Source organism: Trachemys scripta, chromosome 2, assembly GCF_013100865.1.
Source record: "Trachemys scripta elegans isolate TJP31775 chromosome 2, CAS_Tse_1.0, whole genome shotgun sequence".
Lineage (NCBI taxonomy): Eukaryota > Metazoa > Chordata > Testudines > Emydidae > Trachemys > Trachemys scripta.
The window spans coordinates 62,835,150-62,855,172 of record NC_048299.1 but is presented as its reverse complement, the minus strand read 5'-3'; the positions used below and the strand labels follow the sequence as shown (position 1 = coordinate 62,855,172).

Here is a 20,023-nt window from a genome sequence, read left to right as displayed (position 1 = left end):
ATAAGGGACCATTCAAGATAGAGCGGTCCATTAACACTTCTGCAGGTGGCTAGTAGGTGTTAGTGGGCCACACTACCCTTGCATTTAGCTGTGAGGCTGGGAGTACCTTTCCCAGACCTGAAGGAGATTTCTATGGGGCTCAAAAGCTTGTCTCTTCAACAGAAGTTGGTCCAATAAAATAGGAGTTCCAAAAAGAGATACACAAGACATCTCTGGGAGACTTGCGGGAGAAATTGTATAATAGTTTATTATTTTATTTATTGCATTCTCATAATAGGCTATTCAGATGAAGCTTTGAAACTGAGAATTTGTTATAAAATACAGTAATTAACTTACTTCAAGATGTACCGGTGAGAACACAGAGATGTTGACGTAGAGAGCCCACACCTCCAACCACTGTACAGCGCGGGTTGAGTTGCTCAGCCTCTGTCCAATTTGACTGAGCTCAGAACTTAATCAGGGGTTTTTTTTGGTTGTATATGTCACACTATAACTATATCTGTACGTAACAGTGAAATATGGGAAGATGGCTAAAGAAAGGTAGTGTTAAGAAGAACGCACACAGTGTCAATGATGAGAAGGGTAGTGTTCATGGGCAGCTGGTAGATCTGAAAGGAGATGCACAAATAAGAAAAGTTTGGGAACCTCTGCAATAAAAGTTATTACCTCACCCACTTTGTCTTAGGGAATTTCCTGTCATTCCAGTTTTAGCATGTTCTTTTGAAGGGGAAAAAAAGTATTACATAAATATAAAATAAAATCTACAAAATTTTTTTTAAAATAAAAAGTTGATTCTATATTACAATAAACTAACTTTTTTTGTCTTTATGTAATCACTTAGACCCTGATCTTGCCAGGAGTTCATCCACTCAGAGCTTCTTATAGAATTGGGTCCTTACTCTGTCGTGAAAATGTTCTGTGTTTTGTATAAAAGACTAAATGCAGTGGTTATGTATTAATCATCCTTTAATTTTTACACAAGATGATTTATAGGGCTGTGGTATATAAAGTCCTGAAAAGATAAAATCTGAAAAAAACATAATATGGGATAAAGAATTGATCTGTGTATCTATTGACCTCATTCCATTTACTACACTGCACTTGAAATGCTTTAACTTCCGTTTTTACTGCTCTGCCATATTATTTGTAAACATTTTGCCCTGTTAAAGGGCCACTGCCAATGACAATTTTAAAAAGAGCAATTTTTGATACATCACTTCATGTTTGTCCTGCCTTTAAAAAAAAAAAAATAGAAAATCATTTTTTTTAAATGAGTTTTTCCTATATGCCTTCTTCCTTTAAGATCCTATGGGCATCCTGAGCGCAACAGCACTGAACACAGTTGTGGCCTACCTGTTTTCCCACTTCTTTTTAAGTATATGAGCATATCTGCAGTTTCAGCTTTGCTGCTGCTATTACAAATAAATGCCCTCTGCAGAGGGTAATGAAGAGTCTGCATGTGAGCCCCCAACTAGACCGATGCATAAGAGTCATGCACCTGATCGTAAAGCAGTGAAGTTCACTGCACCTAAAGAGTTATCAAATACACAAAGTAAACAAACTGGAAAAATGACACATTTTTTTTCTAATTTCTTCCAATTACTGATAAAAAAATTAATTAAATAAAAATAGGTACAGATTGTTCATTTGCAAGTATGTTTTTAACATTGGTTACAAAATGACTGACTGATTTTTACTTAAAACTGCAGATATTCTTCTAAATGCTTTTGTTACACACTATTTTCATTGTGTCCTTTTCTGATGTAAATGAAACACTACTGCACTGTGTTAATATTCCCTTAGGCCTACCATGGTCACCATCAAGCTCTGGAAGTACTGGTGCAGTCTTTGTTGGACCTTGATGTGAGGAACAATAATGGAAGGACACCATTGGATCTTGCAGCTTTTAAGGGACATGTGGAGTGTGTGGATGTACTTATTAATCAGGGAGCATCAATCTTAGTGAAAGACTATGTTGTAAAGAGAACTCCAATACATGCTGCAGGTATGTTGTGCTGAACACAAATGCATTGGTTTGGGGTTTATATTATTTTGTTCATGTAATAATGCACAGCAGTCTGTTGTTTCTGTGGCATTAACAGAGTAAATTATGTCTTAAATTATGTTCTGCACTGTGGAGGATAAGGAAGAGCATGAGGTAGTGGGAGTGCCTTAGCTTAGTGAGAGAGAGAGAAAATGCCTTAGTTAGATGTCTTCCTTGGGCTCTGGAGGAGTGTAGTGCCATCCATTAAATCAGGGGTGGGCAAACTACGGCCCATGGGCCGGATCCAACCCGCCAGCCATTTTAATCCGGCGCTGCCTACCCCTGCATTAAATGGATGCAGTGTGCATTTCCCTCCATGCCAAACAGCTGTGCTGTCTAGGATGTTTGTGGGTGAATGACATGGTCATGGCCCTGCCATTTGTAGGACATTGTAGTGTTGAGATATGTTGTGTAACTTACCTCTCATAATTTGTGGATGGCATCAAACAGTGCTCTGCTTTTAATCTGTATCTTGGAGAGCTCTAGCAGTTTGAGAAGAGAAGTTTGATGGTTTTTACTCAGTGCTTTAAGGATTAAGTGACTGAACTCTTACTGAGTTTTTGAAAAAATTAATGTTGATGATGATTTTTAATCCTTTCTCTCCCTCTCTCACTTCTCCCTGTGGTTCCCCCCCTCCCGAGATGTCTTTTTAAGGGATACTTAGTTATTCATTCCTTTCTTGTCTTTTTGCAAGTGAACTTTACTTTTTTTTGGTTAAGTTGCCAATGGCATACTAGTATATGTTATTTAACATGTCTTGGTAAAAAGAGCAATCCATAAACAATATTAGATCGCCATAAAAGAGAGAGACTTTTTTTTTCTCTTTGAACATTAGTTTTATTCTTCTGTTGGTTTTCTCCCTCCTTTCAGCTTCCATTAGCACCATTCTCAGATTTGCCGGACAGGTCGTTGCTGAGCAACCTGAGGTGTATCCTACTTCCAGGGGCTCAGTGCAGTAGCTCAGGAAGCAAACTTTATCTCTCAAGAACTCCTTTTAAATACAGTTTCCCTAACTTTCCTCTTGTTGGCTTATCCCTCCTACTAATTGTGTAACTGTTCTCCCGCCCCTCTCTTCAGTGTGATCTCTCTTCCCATCCCTTACAAATACACACACAATATATTAACATTTAAATCTATGTGTGGTAGGTTAGACAAGGACTCACTTGCTTTAAATAAATAATTGTGTTAATGAGTATGTATAAAGAATGAAAGTGAAGCACTATTTCTTGTTAAACTAACATAGGCATGAACTGTTCCTATAGTTATTCTCATCCTTATTTACAGACAAAAGAAGATAGTCATTAACAATGGCACATATCTTGAAACCATCACATTCTGTTCAGTTGTAATATAGTTCTATGGATTTTGAATATTTAATTATGTAAAAAAACATGTTTGAGTATTGGATATAAGGTCAAAGATTTCCTGTTTCAAATTAAGTTATAAATGCTGACCCCATTATGGCCAATGAGTGCTTGTATTAATGGTTCTAGTAGAAGCTGACATCTTCATTTTGTTAATACTATTCATATTTTCATACCCAAGGATGATAAACATGATATGCTGATTGTTTTTGTAACATTTTACAGCTACAAATGGTCATTCAGAATGCTTGCGATTGTTGATAGGCAATGCAGAACCACAGAATGCAGTGGACATTCAAGATGGAAGTGGACAGTAAGTTTAAGAAGTCCATATTCTGATGTTTCACAAGATATTGCATCCGATAATTTACATTATCATTTCTGGATCCCATAGCGCAAAAAAAAGTCATTATTTTCTATTGGTGATTTTTTGTTTGTTTTTTTAAATGGAGGGACAATATCCTAACTAGGATTAATGTAGTTTGTGTCTGAGTACCATAGTTGTAAATTTCACAGAATTTTGATCCTCATTCCACAGGAAACAAATTAAGATTACTTTGTTCACTAAACACTGAGAAAATAGGCTCTAGTGATGTAATTAGCTTTTTTTATGTTACACTCTTGGAAATAGGTTTACCTTCTTATGTCTAAACAAAATATCAGTACTGCTTTTGTGATTAGTTTACAAAGTGCTGTTCGCTAATGGATCAGTTGTTGAAGAGCTTTCTCTAGGAGAACAAAAGTTGTTTCTGGAGTTTTAAGTATGTTAGCTGACCACTAGACTATTAAAGTGTAACCTGCATGGAAACTTTATCTTACTCTTTTGTCTCACTGTTCAGGACTCCTCTGATGCTGTCTGTTCTCAATGGGCACACAGACTGCGTTTATTCATTGCTTAACAAAGGAGCAAACGTAGATGCCAAAGATAAATGGGGAAGAACTGCATTACATAGAGGGGTAAGAAAATATTTCCCTTTTGCCATTTCCAAAAAAGTGTGCATCAATTTTAAATACAAATTGAGAATGTCTGCAGTTTGCATCATTGCTGAACTTGATTCTTTTTTTTTTTTTTTTTTTTTAATTCCACTAACATTAAGTGTTCTACTGTGCTTGGTTGGTCTTCTCTTTTATTGCATTTGAGGGGTTAGATTTTTGCCCTTTTGCACTTTACCTTCAGTGTTTTGTATCTTCTGATTCACTTCAACTTGCAGAAGCACATTAGCTAGAACATTCCAAGGTATCATTTTTGTTGGGGGTGAGGGAGAGTATTGGAGAGAGGAAGAAAATAACTCCTTTTTTTGTGTCTTCTATGTACAAGATGCCAACTGTTTCTTTAAAGTCCATGCCAGATACTACAATTAAGGAGGCCCTGGGGATTAGCATATCACTTTAGGCCATCGCAAAAGGAAAACATACCCTATCACTAAGCTAATAATTATTGAATTTTTCTTCGCAGTGCCCACTTACTAAAGTAAAAATGACTGGGCTTATTTTGTAGTAGCCTGCTCTCAATATTGTATGTTAAGGCAATAACAGATTTTTTTTTCTTCAGGGTGTGTGCTTGTGTGCGCGTGTGTGTGCGTGTATGTATGCGTGCACGCGCACATTCATGCATATTGTATCTTTCTTTTTCCAGGCAGTAACAGGGCATGAGGAGTGTGTGGAAGCATTGCTTCAACATGGTGCTAAGTCCTTGCTACGAGACTGCCGAGGGCGAACACCTATACACTTATCAGCTGCGTGTGGACATATTGGTGTTCTAGGAGCTCTCTTGCAGTCATCAACATCTGTGGATGCAGTACCGGCCATAGCAGACAATCATGGATATACATCACTGCACTGGGCCAGTTATAATGGTAAGTACAATGGTAAAGTGGTCTTAAATGCAAAGCCTTCGGTGCAGGAATCTGTATGTAGCTGTAGATACTAGCTCAGTGGAACCCCAATATTGATAAGAGCATCTAAGCAATACCATAATATAAATATTAATAATAAAAATGTGAAACAGATGGAGCAATATTTATAAAGCAAACTAAAGACACTGGAGTCTTTTATTGTTATTAATTCTAAAAAGTGAATAAGCTTTCTGGGCAGATTTGTTGCATTTATTTTTCCATTCATTCCAAAGCAGTGTACTTAGCACTTTCTTGCAAGAGAGATGGACTTTATCTCTCTAGTGCTCCAAACATTCTCTGTCTTGCAATCTTAAGCATAATTAGAAGTAAGAAGACAGAACTCTTACAAAGCTAGCAGATGGAAGGTAACTGAGGAGCAAACAGATCAAGGGGGAAAGTTCAGAAACAAAATAGTGAACTAATCCACTTTGACATTTCAATATATTTTGCAACACCAGACTTCAGGAGTCCTTTTATTAGTGACCACAACTTTCTGTTTAAAACTCATTAGCTGCTATTTATTTATTATAGAGGCACTGGTCACAACTCCATATTTAAGGTTGAGTTTCATTTTGTACTTAAAATAGGGATTTGTATTCTTATAGTGCCTCCTAGAGGCCTCAGTCAGTATTGGGCCCCAGTGAGGGAGGCATTATACAGTCATACAGAATCACAGAACCTGCACCAAAGAGGTCACAATCTAATTAAGATAAGACAAGACACAAGTAGATGTAACAAACAAGCAGAAGGAACAGAGAAAAGGAGGATGAAGGAAATTTATACCAACTTGTGTGTGCATTTGCCATGTACCTATGTACCTATTCCTGCTGCAAGTGAAATAGATGGCAGCTTCTGTTGTTATTTTTAGTAGAGGACTTGTCTAAACAAAGACTTAATTTGCGGCAAGCTGGAGTGTAAATTTAACCTGCACTAGACTGCTGCACACTCAGTACCCATATGGACACTGCTTTCATGCACTAAAAGTTCCTTAGTGTGCTTTAAATCACCCCTCTTTGAAACAGGAGTATATTAAAATGCACTAGGGAATTTATAATGTGCGGCAGCAGGGCAGTGCAGGATAGATTCACACCCTAACTTTCTGCGAACTAAATATTCATATAGACAAGCCCAGAGAAGCAGAATTAGCATGATTCAGTATTTTCAGAACTCCTATATTTGAATTGTACTCCTCGATAAGTAGATTCCGCCTTTCTTTTTCTTTGCCCATCATTTCCTGTTGTTGTACCCTGTCAGGTGAAGATTCTGAATGATCAGTTAGCTCACCCTGGGGTATGGTTTTGTAATAGTTGCTACATTTTTCATTTTTTGTATGACTCAATATATTACTTATCTGAGTGTTTATTAAACAGTTTAGTACTCAACCATGTATGCAAACATTTGTGTAGCTGTATATCTTCCTACTTGATACTCTGATTTAAAAAGTGCAAGAAACAGGACAGAAAAACAAGTAAGAAAAAGAAAAAAACTACCTTGCTGAAGATCCCTGTCACTTCTCCCCTTCCCAGACCCACACTGAGTTTTGAGTTTGTTTTGGAAGTAATATGTAAAACTGTTAGTGATTAGACATTTAAAAAACACTTTTGTGGGTGTGGTGTGTTTGTTATTTGTATATACGTGTTATATGGGGGGGAGAATTAAATTAGAACCAATTTACAAGCTAGGCTTTATAAGATTTAGAATCTTTCTAGCTGTTAAGCAGCTACAGGGCATGTTTAATCATACAGTAACCTGTTCTTTTATTCAGATTATTTGGGGGGGGGGGAAAGGCATCTATCATCCACAAAAACACAAATCATTACATACCCAGTTTTCAGATATGCAACATAGGTAATTCTGGACACAAACACATGATTTGTATGTATATCAAAAAAAATTGACCTAAGTATATCTCTTAATATTTACATCACTCCTATCCATCTGTCCATCCATCCATCCATCCATCCACAGTAGAACCTCAGAGTAACGAACGCCTCAGGTATGGAGGTTATTTATAACTCTGAACAAAACATTTTGGTTGTTCTTTGCTAAGTTTACAACTAAACATTGACTTAATACAGCTTTGAAATTTTATTATGCAGAAGAAAATGCTGCTTTTAACCGTCTTAATTTAAATGAAACAAGCACAGAAACAGTTTCCTTACCTTGTCAAATCTTTTTTTAAACTTTCCCTTTATATTAGTAGTTTACGTTTAACATAGTACTGTACTGTATTTGCTTTTTTTTTTATTTTTATTTTTTTGTCTCTGCTGCTGCCTGTTTGCAAACTTCTGGTTCCAAAGGAGGTGTGTGGTTGACTGGTCAGTTCATAACTCTGGTGTTTGTAACTCTGAGGTACTACTATACTAACTGTGACAAATCTTCATTATAGGAAAGGCTCTCAACTCTTGTGAATCACTGAATATATACCATTCTGTTAACTTATATTTGAGTCTTTGGCCTGATCTACGCTGTGGGGTGGGAGGGATCGATCTCAGGGTACATCTACACTACAGGGGGGAGTCGATTTAAGATTTGCAAATTCAGCTACGTGAATAGCGTAGCTGAATTCGACGTATCGCAGCCGACTTACCCCGCTGTGAGGACGGCGGCAAAATCGACTTCTGCGGCTTTCTGTCGGCGGCGCTTACTCCCACCTCCGCTGGTGGAGTAAGAGCGCCGATTTGGGGATCGATTGTCGCGTCCCGAGAGGTCGATTTCTACCCGCCGATTCAGGCGGGTAGTGTAGACCTAGCCAAAGTTAAGCAACTGAAGCTACGTACTTAGATCTTCACTGTGGTGAGTCGACTGCTGCCGCTCCCCCCGTCAACTCTGCCTGTGCCTCTCGCGGTGGTGGAATACAGGAGTCAACAGGAGAGCGCTCGGGGGTCGATTATCGCGTCTAGACTAGATGGATTAAATCGATCCCCGCTGGATCGATCGCTGCCCACCAATCCGGCAGGTAGTGTAGCCATACCCTTAGTTTCTAAATATTATGAAACAGAACCCTTCAGGCAACATTTAATGGGAGCAGGTTCAAGCCAATAGTTGAATAATTTTTAAATAAGTTGAATTTATTTGTATAGTAACTCCAATATCTAATATGATATACTGTCTTTCTGTGCTTATTTCTGTGTTTTAATATGTACTTTTTAAAAGTAGTAAAAATATTGAAAAGAGAAAATTTGGATAGGATAGCACTGTTGAAGCAGAAATGGTGCCACTTATCCCAAGAAATAATTTTAATTAGGAAGTAGTTTAATTAGAATAAAATAATTCCGCATTAACTCATCTTGAAGTATTTCACTGATATCGTAAGATCCTTCTGCCTCAGATCAAACCACATGTACAAGTACAGTATTTGAAGAACAAAAGGCATCAGGAAGGGTCATAGCATTTCCCCTTCCTTTTGCTTGCTGCCTCAGTACATTCTGGAGGGTGAGAGGTTCACTCAGAGCTTTTGCTTAATGACACAGCCTAATCTTCACAGGTAATTAAGGTTCTCATTTACTTCATTTTCTGCCTTGCTCCAAAATGTTAATCAGAGAAGTAAGAGCTTAAAGATCATTTTCCTAATTAGTGCTAAGGGAATAGCGATACAGTCTATACTTATAGGCAAAGCTACAGACTATATCTCTAAGACTAATTTTATTGAATAGAATAAGAATAAACTAAAATTACCAGATGTGCAAAATTAAATTTGTGAATGGTTGATGAGTAAGGCTGTGTTTTAGTTGTGGGTATTTTTAGTAAAAGTCACGGACAGGTCACGGGCAGTAAACAAAAATTCACGGCCCGTGACCTGTCCATGACTTTTTACTATATATCCCTCACTGAAACTTGGGGGAGGGAGAGCTGCCTGGGGGTGCTGTGGATGCTGGGGGGGCGGCCCGGGTGCTGGGGCATGTGGCCCGGGACCCCCACTAGTGCTGGTGGGGCATGTGACCCAGGAACCCCACTGGTGCTGGGGAGAGGGGAGGCGCGGCCCGGGACCCCTGTTGGTGCTTGGGGTGGGGGGAGGTACCTGTCTCCGCCCACCCCCCCCAGCAACAGCAGAAGAGTTTGGGTGTGGGAGGGGGCAGGGAGTTGGGGCACAGGACAGGTGAGGCAGGTTCTGGGAGGTTGCTTACCTGTAGTGCTCCCTGGAAGTGGCGACATCCCCCTCGCTCAGCTCCTAGGCGAAGGTGTGTCCAGGCCTCGGGCCAGGCACACCAGCAGGCTGCAGAAGTCATGGAGGTCACAGAATCCGTGACCTCCGTGATAAACTCACAGCCTTATTGATGAGTGATCCACTGTGAATTTGACCACAGTGTCACAGTGCAACAGAAAAATTGGATGTTTTCATTCCATAACCATCTAGCCTTTAGTTTCATGTCAAACTACTGTGAGATGAGATGAGAACATGCAATCGCTAGTCTAGCTAGAACTACTTCCTGCAAAAAATAAAGTAATATGCATTGTTTATAAGTTTGTCTAATTTTAAAAAAATCAAATTAGTCAACACTTAAGTTTTAGAGAGAAGGAAGTTTACCTTCCATTTCTGCATACTCTGTTTTACATCTGTTCATGACGTATGCAGTCTCGTTATCTGTATCTTGAAAAATAAAAAAATGCAACTTTCTAAACTGCAGTTTCTTTAAAGTTGTCAAAATTGCAGAGATGGCTGTAGACAAAAAAATTCTAAGAAATTTAGTTAAAATCTGTCTTACTAGGCAAATCTTTTAGTACAAATATAAAAAAAAAAATCCAAGGAGTTTTATATGGAGGAGGAAAAATTTAGGTAGGATTACTAACTCTGAGACTGTTTTTGTCAAGCTGTTGAAGCAAGAAGTAATAAATACATTTTCCTTGGTGTATTTTGCAAAGGGTGCATTGGAGTTGAATTTTGACTGACTACTATGTGCCCATGCTCTTACTTCTGTGGGAGCTTAGTCGCTAAAAAAGAGAGGTGACAACAGCAGTGGAAACAAATGAAATGGGTTGAGTTAAACCTGCTTCTCCAGGGTGGGCATTTGGGTTAGAATGTGAGCTTTGATCTTGTAGTGAACTCTGCAGTCTATTTGAACAATAGCTTTCTTAGTATATACAGTCTGCTATGTACTAATACGTGATTGACAATAAGCAAATTAAACATGTTTGGTTGTAAGATTTCAAAGCTTTTTTTTTTTTTAATTTGTGGTTAAGTAATGGATCTGATGATGATTTGGGGACAAGTGTAAGCATATTTTTTGTTTTGGCCAATAAGTAATGTGGGCTAGATTTTATATATCTTTCTTTTTGTCTTTGCCAGTGATAAGGATCCTTTCCAGGATATCCTTGAACATGCAGTACTAAACTCTAGAAACACAATGCTATGGCATCCAAGATTGGCTTCTTTATTTAGAATCTTTAAAAACTTTCTTTTTATGGTGCAGTAATTGACAAACATTGGTTTATAATATCTTTGATGCAGGAAACAAGTCAAGGAACAAAATATCCTTCTACAAATTGAGGCAGATCCTGAAAATGTTTAATGTTTTCCTTTGCTTTTGTTATGTGATTGGAAAGCTCTGATTAACAGTAAATAGGAAGATGAAAATTGTAGTTGTGCTTGAGTGGAGAAAACTAAGCTGTTTGGTGTAGCCTTATCTGTAGTTACAGGTTATTTTAAATAATTACCCACTCCAGTCTGAGGGTTTATACCCAATCTGTGAGAGTTCAGCTCCAAAATCAAGTACAGAGGAGAGGTTATCAATAGAAGAGGGACCATGGTGCACAACAGGGACAACAAAGTCTTTTTGTAATAATTACTTTGTATTGGCCAACCAAACAACAATATACACACAGCAGTCTGGTAAAGGAGAGAGAGAACAATACGGAACATCTAGCATTTGCTTTACTTACACCATCCCTTGTGGAGAAACCCAAAGTGTCAGTCGTCATCCTCAATGTTGTCATTCTCACCATCATTATCATCAGCACCAGGGGTGGTCAGCCTGGGATCTCCTCACGCACGCAGGCCTAGATTAATCTTTTATAACGTGTTTCGCCGACACCCACTTGGTTCATACATATTGATGAAGGCTTCAACCTCTTTTCCTTATTTGAACTTCCACATCCTACTACCTTTGGTGTGACCCAGTTTTCTTAGGCTAACTTGTTAGTTCCCCTTATACTTGTTAACATGTACGTCTCTCGGTTACCATGCTTGTGGTTAGGACTTTGCTGACGCTTTGTTTGAAAAATCCCCAAAATACTCAGACCGGCTTTAACTGGTACATTGCCATGTATATTTCCTACATTTCAGCAGTTGACTGTTTCATCTTATGATATAGAGTCAGTCATTGGCTGACATGAGTAACTAACCAGTCTTTAGGCCTGAGGCCTTGTTTGACTAAGATAAATATTTTACAAGCCCTGTGTTACAACATTAATTTGTACTTACATTTCACCTCTGTATTCTAAATATAATTTATTCTTGGCTACATTGGTATTTGTCTGAAGAATCAGTGAGAGAATTTCCAATATGACACGCACAGGCTTATCAGCATTGTCATCCACATCAGTTTCAGTGGCATTATTTATGACCAAACTCCAGGAAAAACTCCACTAGAACGACGTCCCTTTCTAAAGTTTTTTCAGTTGAGTGAGGATGCAGGAGAGACCATTGTCCCGGCAACATATGAGCAAATAGTTCAGGAGAGAAGGCAATTACCAAAGTCAAACAAGAGGCAGATGTTTTCTTGCTGTATTTATATAAAAGGAGCTTACACCGAAGAGAGGACTTTAAATGTTAGAATAAATATCACTGTGTATACAGGGAATATATACTGGGATAATTCATTATAGTGAATAATATAGAAGCAAGAACATATTTGTTTATAATTTTACTGTTTAAATTATTTTAAAGTTTGGGTCGTGATTATCTTTCAGCCCATGTTGTGGATGTACTCAATTTGTGACTCCACATTATTCAGCAGTTCAGTGGGGGGGAAAGCAACCCCCAAAAAATCTCTTTCCACTAGAGAAAGGAGAACAGTGGAAGAAAATCTTCCAACTGAACTAAGTGGCTAGTCTATTGAATGAACTGTTAAAAAAAAAAAAAAAAAAAAATGGAGATATCCCATCTTCTAGAACTGGAAGGGACCTTGAAAGGTCATCGAGTCCAGCCCCCTGCTTTCACTAGCAGGACCAAGTACTGATTTTGCCCCAGATCCCCAAGTGGCCCCCTCAAGGATTGAACTCGCAACCCTGGGTTTAGCAGGCCAATGCTCAAACCACTGAGCTATCCCTCCCCCCGCTACTATATTATAATAACTAAATTAGCTAAACATTCTTCATGTGCCCCAGCCAATGCATCATGACTTCAAAGTTCATAAACTCCTGCAGTACTGAGTGTAGTATTCTGATTGTACTTGTGGCTTCTAGACTCCTGAAAATGCACCGTTTTTATTAATCCCCAGATATGGCCACATCTTAAGTAATTCAAGTGTGCATTTAAGACTTTCAAATGAAATGTCATTTAATTTACCTTAGCTGTGTTTGTTGTTTGTTTTGTTTTTAATATCTGATTTTAAAACTTTTAGGTCATGACAGCTGTGTAGAGCTTCTTTTGGAACAGGAAGTTTTCCAGAAAATGGAAGGAAATTCTTTCAGCCCATTGCATTGTGCTGTGTAAGGAAGTTCAAGATTACAGTAAAAGATTTCATTACAATATTTAACAAAAGCTCAATCATTCTCTAAGTAACAGCCTGTTTAATTTTTTAATAGCATAAATGACAATGAAGGTGCTGCTGAAATGTTAATCGATACATTGGGTGCTGGCATTGTAAATACAACAGATGCAAAAGGAAGGTAGGAATATAATAACTGCACTTAGGAAACAGTGCACTGCAAACAGTAATCTCCTTGCTTTTGTGTCATAACCTTAATGTTTTTTAAATTTATTTGGCATATTTGTTTTCTTTTCTGTATAAAGGCATTTTTTGGTTATATACTGAAAATGTTGTTGGGGATTTTTAAAAACCATGTATTATGTTAATAAAGCTGAATTGGTTTTTTATTGTGTAGGAGAGTTTGGGCATTTTTATAATTGTATAAAAATTTGTACAATATAAATCTTTATGCCTATTAACCATATTTTAGTATTTTGTCCATTTTATTTTTCTAAGTCATCCTTGTCCATATTATGGGCTTACTGGTTGCTAAATATTCATTTTAAATTTGAGGCCAATTATTTTTAAAAACTGAAAAATGATCTTATAATAGCAACTGTGACCACTCTAACAATAATGGCCTTAGTATATTTTTATGGTAGTGACTGCCCATAGTGATACAATTACAGGATCACAGCCAAAGTTTGCACCTGTGAATAAAGCATTATGTACGTTTCCTGAATGTAAGCCCATTTCCTCTTGATTTCTTTTAGAACCCCCCTTCATGCAGCAGCTTTTACAGATCATGTGGAGTGTTTACAGCTTCTACTCAGTCACAATGCTCAAGTAAATGCTGTAGATTCTTCTGGAAAGACTCCTCTAATGATGGCTGCTGAAAATGGGCAAACTAACACCGTTGGTAAAGAGAGAGCTTAAATATCTTCTACTTTAACTTTTAATAATGTACAGTAATATTCTACTATAGATGTTGTTTTAAAATAACATGTTATGCATTCACACGTTTATTAAAAGTGTATTATTTTAGGTTTTAATCTTCATTTTATAAAGTGGAAAATAGATAATTCCTTTAGAAACACGCTTTTTAGTTAATGCAAAGTTTTATTTCCTTCAGAGGTGCTGGTTAGCAGTGCTAAGGCTGATCTGACCTTGCAAGATAGCAGTAAAAACACAGCACTCCATTTGGCTTGCAGCAAGGTGTGTCAGTTTCTATTTGAGCTCTTTTTTGCATGTTTGTTTGTTAATGAAAAACTATTTTTTAAAATATGATCTTTGTCAAACTCTGTAAAATCTCCAGAAACTATTTCAAAAAGACATACAAAACAATTTCTTCAATGAGTGTGTTATCTGACAAACATGTTTCCTGTATATTTAGGGTCATGAAACTAGTGCCTTGTTAATACTGGAGAAAATTACGGATAGAAACCTCATCAATGCCACCAATGCAGCCTTGCAAACGTATGTATGGCCACTGAACAATATTTTACAGTTGGATTTTCAATATATTTCTGCTGTTAGTAAAGCTAATAATTATATAAACATTTTTAAGTGTTCAGGTTTCCATCTGAATAAGAGAAAGGGATGCTGGAAAAATCTTAAGTCATCATGGCTCAAAGAATTCTACCAGGAATGACACTAATCCTGAGATGATCTGGAGGACAGTAGTCTTGTGGTGTTAATTCTTTATAAACACTATTCAGCTTTTTCTATTAAAAATTAAATAGTTAATTCCAATGATTGTTACAAATGTCTGATTTGCAGTTTTTTTTTTTTTAAAAAAAAAAGCAGGTGAGTTAACTAATTATGAAAATGCTAGCTGGAGAGTACTTTTTGTTTACTTTTATTAAAACAATGTGGCAATCGGGTATTTTCTAGCTAACGTTACGTCTAAAAGCTTTTATCTCGGAACTCTATTTTTTGAGCCCAGTTATAGGGAAATTCAAATGTAAGAAGCATTTCGTACTATAAAACTGTGAAATGTATTTATTTGGAACTGGGATGGAAGATTTTAATAACTGATTCTTCTGTTTTTATTTTCTCTTAAAAAGTGATATTGGCAGCCTAGAACACTTACCCACACGGATTTCTAAAATCTTTTAATTAGGCCTTAACAATCAGAGGAAAACATAAAAATTTATCAGGGCTGCTAAATGACTCTTGGATGTTTTAGCATTAGCAACCCTGTCTTGTTCCGGCTCCCCTGTTGGAATCTCTTTCAATTGTTGCTCAAGGGATTTCCTTACAGTATCACCTTCTGTCAATTAGGGGCTGCTTTGATTTGGGAATTAGACAGCTAGGCTCCTGTTCTTGCTGCTCACCATATTGGATCTTAAGCAGCATGGAACACACTAAGCAAGAAGAAGAATGTAGCTGAGGCAGTGGCTGGTTGCCCTGGCGCATGGCTAATGAGAGGCAGAAAGAGGTGGAGAGAAAACAAGCTGGGAGACAAAAGGGGGGAACAAAAGAAGATAAAGAGAATGGGGACACACTAAGGAGGGTGGAGACAGTCTCTTCTAACTTCTTCCAAACAACCTGAATCAACCATACGGCTCATGTGATCTCCAGGGAAAATCAGTGACTTTTTACTCACTGGCAAGAAGTGTCATGCACTGAGCTGCACAAAACCTGAATAATTTTAATGTTTAAAATATTTTACTGGTATGGAAGCTTATTTTACAGTCCATTATACTGAGTTCTTAAACCAAGTGCATCACAAATTATGTACAATTTTTTTAGCAGGGTGAATGCTGGCAGAAGTAGGCCCAAATTGTAAATAACTTTTTCAAATGGATTTCAGTTTATTCATGGTATTAAATGCTTCTTACTTCTTTAACTTTAATATTTTGAGCTACAGACAATAGGTGCAATTCTTCTTCAAGTAGTGTCCCTATAGATGCTCCTCTTCAGGTGCACATATGTCTCTCAAGCCCTTGATCGGAGATTTTCAGTTAGCAATGTCCGTTCAGCCCACACTGGTGTCAGGTCCATCTCCATAGTGTTGGTGGTGGTATGCAGGGCATCTTGGCTCCATCCCTTGGGATTTCTGAGAAATAGAGAACACCGTGGAAGGACCTCCCATTCAATAGTTGTAAGCTGCTCTTGGAAACCACAGGTGAGTCCTTGCATACTCTAAAGGAGTCTAGGGCTACTTTATAATCCTTGGGTATATGTACACCTACAAATAAGACAGGGTTTAGTATGTCCCAGACTGCCCGCATCCTATTCAGTTTTTTGGGTTCGTAGGTCCACTAACATTCCCCCCACCGCACCCCTCGCAGAAAGAGACAGAGATTTCGGAGAGAGAGGGCCTCCCAACCGTCCTCCATGATCACCCAGTCATCTCCAAAGCAACAGGTTTGATGGGTTGGTCGAGGGTTCACATCCTCCTGCACCTCTTGATTTACAGCTGCATCCATTAGCCCACCTCCTGCCTTTAGAGACCACCTTGCCTAGTTCTAGCATGCTGGGAGATGGATCACTACAGACAACTGGGTCATAGAGGTCATAAAATGGATGGTATACCTTAATGTTATGTCCCTCCCTCCTGTTGACACCCCCCCATCCCCCAGGCATCCCTATACAGCCTCGGTATTAAACATGAGGAAGCATTAAGGCATATGTGTGGGCCAGATGGACACTAACTGAAAATCTCCAACCAAGGGCTCGAGAGGTGCATGTGCATGTGAAGTGGAGCCATCCCTCAGCGGACACATGAAGAACCACAATTACTGCACAAAGTGTGTAACCTCTTCTTTCCCTTCTGCCCGCACACTATGAGCTTTATTTCTGTGTGGTGAGATTAATTTGGGGATTTTTACAAACTTCATAATAAATGAAAGTCAATATAGAACTAAGTGATCTACCAAAGTTATTGGATATACTGTGTGCCCTGTTGTGGTTTCTTTTTAAAATCAATTAGATAAATTTAGATTACCACTCCTCTTCGACTGATGCTTTAAAGAGGATGCATTTATAATGTTTGAGGTAAATCTGTCCGCTTTGCCTGATGGATGTGCCTTGAAAATTTAAAGTTACATCTAATAGTTGAAGGTTTTGAGTAAATAATGAAATCATTGTACTGTGTGTTCTTTTTGCCACTTCATGCCTTGTATTGTGAGGAAATTATTTTATCTGCAGAGACAGTTGGAGATCTTAGATTAACTTCTGGCTTTCAGAAACCAATCTAAAAGAAAGGCATTAGTATTTCAACCTAAGTTCCCTCTAAGCTCAGGGTACCAAAGGCCGCGCAGAGGTAGGGAGTAGGGTGGGGAGCAAGTTACTTGGGGCATACAGGGCTGCGTCGGGGGAGAGGCGCTTCTCCCACGGCCCCAGTCCCGGAGCTGCTGTGGCGGGGGAGAGGTGCTTTCCCCCCTGCTGCAATGCATTCACTTTAACTAGTTTCACAGTAAGTAAGTCAGGTTAAAACTTGGCTCTTAAGACTACCACAATCCTGGGAAAGAGTACTGGGGTTACTAATGGTTAAAAGATTAGAACCTATTTAAAATCACTAATTACAAAGAAAAGAACTGGGAGTGCAAAAGAGTGTACTCAGCAAGGTTTATATGGTTTTGTATCACTGGCTGCAGTTTAATTGCATCTACTATTGCCACTTTTTACCAGCACAGAGAGTATGTGTACTTTAAATGACTACTTCTAATGCAAAGCTTTCAACTATAACAAACAATATCATCAAATAGTATAGCACAAAAATCTGTGGTACCTTAAATTTGGTTGGGAATGTACTCGGTCTTAAAGATTTCTATTAAATAATTAAGCAAAATTCCATATACCATCACGGACCAAAGGCATGCAACAAGCCAGTAAAAAAACATTTGGGGATGGGGAGGGGAGAAACTGAGAATTTCTGCACAATTTTATTCGTTTGTCAAAATTTTAAGAGAAAAAAGGAGTTCCAAATTTTTGTGTGCAAAATTTTGACCAGCTGTAGTAAAAACCTATTGCCAGGTTTACACTACCCTGAAAAGTAATTTAGCTCCCTCTGCTGGTTTTACGTCAGCAATGTTCTGTCCCTGAGCACATCCTGACATCAAAAATATGAATGCCCAATTAACAGAGAACCTTTGATAAAATGTAGCTTCATTTGGAAGAGCAGGTGATAGCACGCAGCTGTGTTTTCAAATAGAAGAAGAAAGATTTGGTAGGATAAGCTAGTTTAAAGTAACAGCAAATATTATGAACTTCTATACAGGTATCTTTAAAGACTTAAAAAGCAAACACCAGTGTTTGTTTTCTTTTTGTTTGTTTTTTTTTTTTTTAAATGATCAGCTTCAGTGTGGGAGGTATGACAGTTTTTAAAATTATAATTACTCCCATTTGTGTTAGTAGACCTGCATTTGAGGAAGTAAAGATTAAAGTTTCTGGATGGGATTTCCAGAAGCGCTTAGTGTTTGCTTACCTCTCCTTCACTGGAGTCAATGGGAGAACTTCAGTGGGACCAGAGTTAAGCCAATGCTGACTGCTTTTGAAAAATATCCCACTCTACATAACCAAGGTATGCAGACTCAGCACCTCACATGCAAACCACTTGAATTCAAGTGGTAGGGCCTGAACCCCAACCCTCTGCCCCAGCCCTGAGCCCCTCTCCACACTCCAAACCCCTCGGTCCCACCCCATACCTCCCAACCTCCATATTGGTGAACATAACAAAATTAATTCTGCACATGGATGTAAAAAATTAGAGGGAACGTTGATTTCAACTATTTTATATAATAGACTATGATTAGCATCCTGCTAGTGGTACTCTAATAAAAGACTATTGCCAGTGACCTGCATAATTCCTCCGATGTGCTGCAGTCTACTTTCAGATTGCAGTGAAAGATTAGTTATTTTAATTATGGACACAACTAGCTGCTATAATAATCCTAAAGTGGAAAGGGGAATATTTGTTGCCACCCTTTTAACAAGTTCTTTTTAATATTTTTATTATAATAAGGCATGCCAGATTAAGAGTTATTCCCTCACAATGTCATGTCATAAAAAGGAATTAGTTTTACTAGTACATACTTTTTGTTGCAGAAATGTTCTTTGCTGTTGAGAGGAATGAGTATGCAGCTTTAAATTTTTCCTTTTTTTACTTTTAAATAAAGGAAAATAATTTTATTTTTCTTTAATTTTTACATTCTGTAAGAAGTTAAGGAACAGAAGAAATAAAGGATATATACATAGTGTGGTTGTCAATATAGATGGGCACTTCATTCCTAAAATATTATTTTGTATCTTGTTTGGAGGCTTAGTCTATAACCAGGTTTGTTTGTCTTCACAGACCTCTGCATGTTGCTGCTCGAAATGGATTAACAGTTGTAGTTCAAGAACTTTTAGGCAAGGGAGCAAGTGTACTTGCTGTAGATGAAAATGGTAAGAATAAAATTTACCTTGTTTTCTAGTAAGGAACAGTAGTTTATGCTCCTGGTTTGGAAAGTGGTAAACTTTCTTAAGTTTTATACTGGTTATATGATGGAATGCCTTCTTCTAAGAATGGGACATGTGGATGCTGGGTCAGGTTAGCAAAGCAGGAGAAATGGAAGAGCCTGATTATGTTTGGAACATTAATGCAGGTTATCAAACGCAAATAGTTGATTCCACATTGCAGTCTGATTATATTAGGTGTTGTTTTAGCAATATTGGAAACAATCTTAAGAGCATAGTATCAGAGTATACTCTTACTTTTGGACATTAGTGACTTGGGTTTAATAGATATGCACTAAAATCTTTTGAGTATATATTTCTAAAAGTAAGTATGTGCCACAGATCCCAGTTTTTGGGTCTCACGCTTCTGGCTTGTAAGAGCTTTGCAGTACATAGAAGCAAGAAAACATAACTGCCTCATCTCAAAGGTGAAATCGTGCACTTTGTAGGGGCATAATGGAATTTAACTCCATCAACTGTCACTTCCTTTTCTCCTATCTGAAAAGCTCTGTAGTCCTTGTGCTGTTTTATTTCCTAGCAAGGAAAGTGATTGAGTGGTTGCTGTTTTTTTCAGCAGAAATGCCTGTGAAATTTATTGTTCCAGTCACTTTTTACGCTTTTTCTCTTTCTCTTGTAACTTCCCAT

The 20,023-nt window shown here is 37.9% G+C and overlaps 1 protein-coding gene across 3 annotated transcripts in view; it reads left to right on the top strand.

Annotated features, from left to right (window-relative positions):
• The window catches only part of ANKRD28 (ankyrin repeat domain 28), a 141,814-nt gene that overhangs the window by 112,909 nt on the left and 8,882 nt on the right, over positions 1-20,023 (top strand). For all 3 annotated transcript variants that reach the window (XM_034760729.1, XM_034760730.1, XM_034760731.1), the window contains 10 exons: positions 1,804-2,005; positions 3,634-3,721; positions 4,248-4,365; positions 5,045-5,264; positions 12,866-12,953; positions 13,050-13,133; positions 13,708-13,853; positions 14,067-14,149; positions 14,328-14,410; positions 19,236-19,327. In XM_034760729.1, coding sequence (XP_034616620.1) covers positions 1,804-2,005; positions 3,634-3,721; positions 4,248-4,365; positions 5,045-5,264; positions 12,866-12,953; positions 13,050-13,133; positions 13,708-13,853; positions 14,067-14,149; positions 14,328-14,410; positions 19,236-19,327 — 1,204 coding nt within the window. The remainder of the gene's footprint in view (positions 1-1,803; positions 2,006-3,633; positions 3,722-4,247; positions 4,366-5,044; positions 5,265-12,865; positions 12,954-13,049; positions 13,134-13,707; positions 13,854-14,066; positions 14,150-14,327; positions 14,411-19,235; positions 19,328-20,023) is intronic.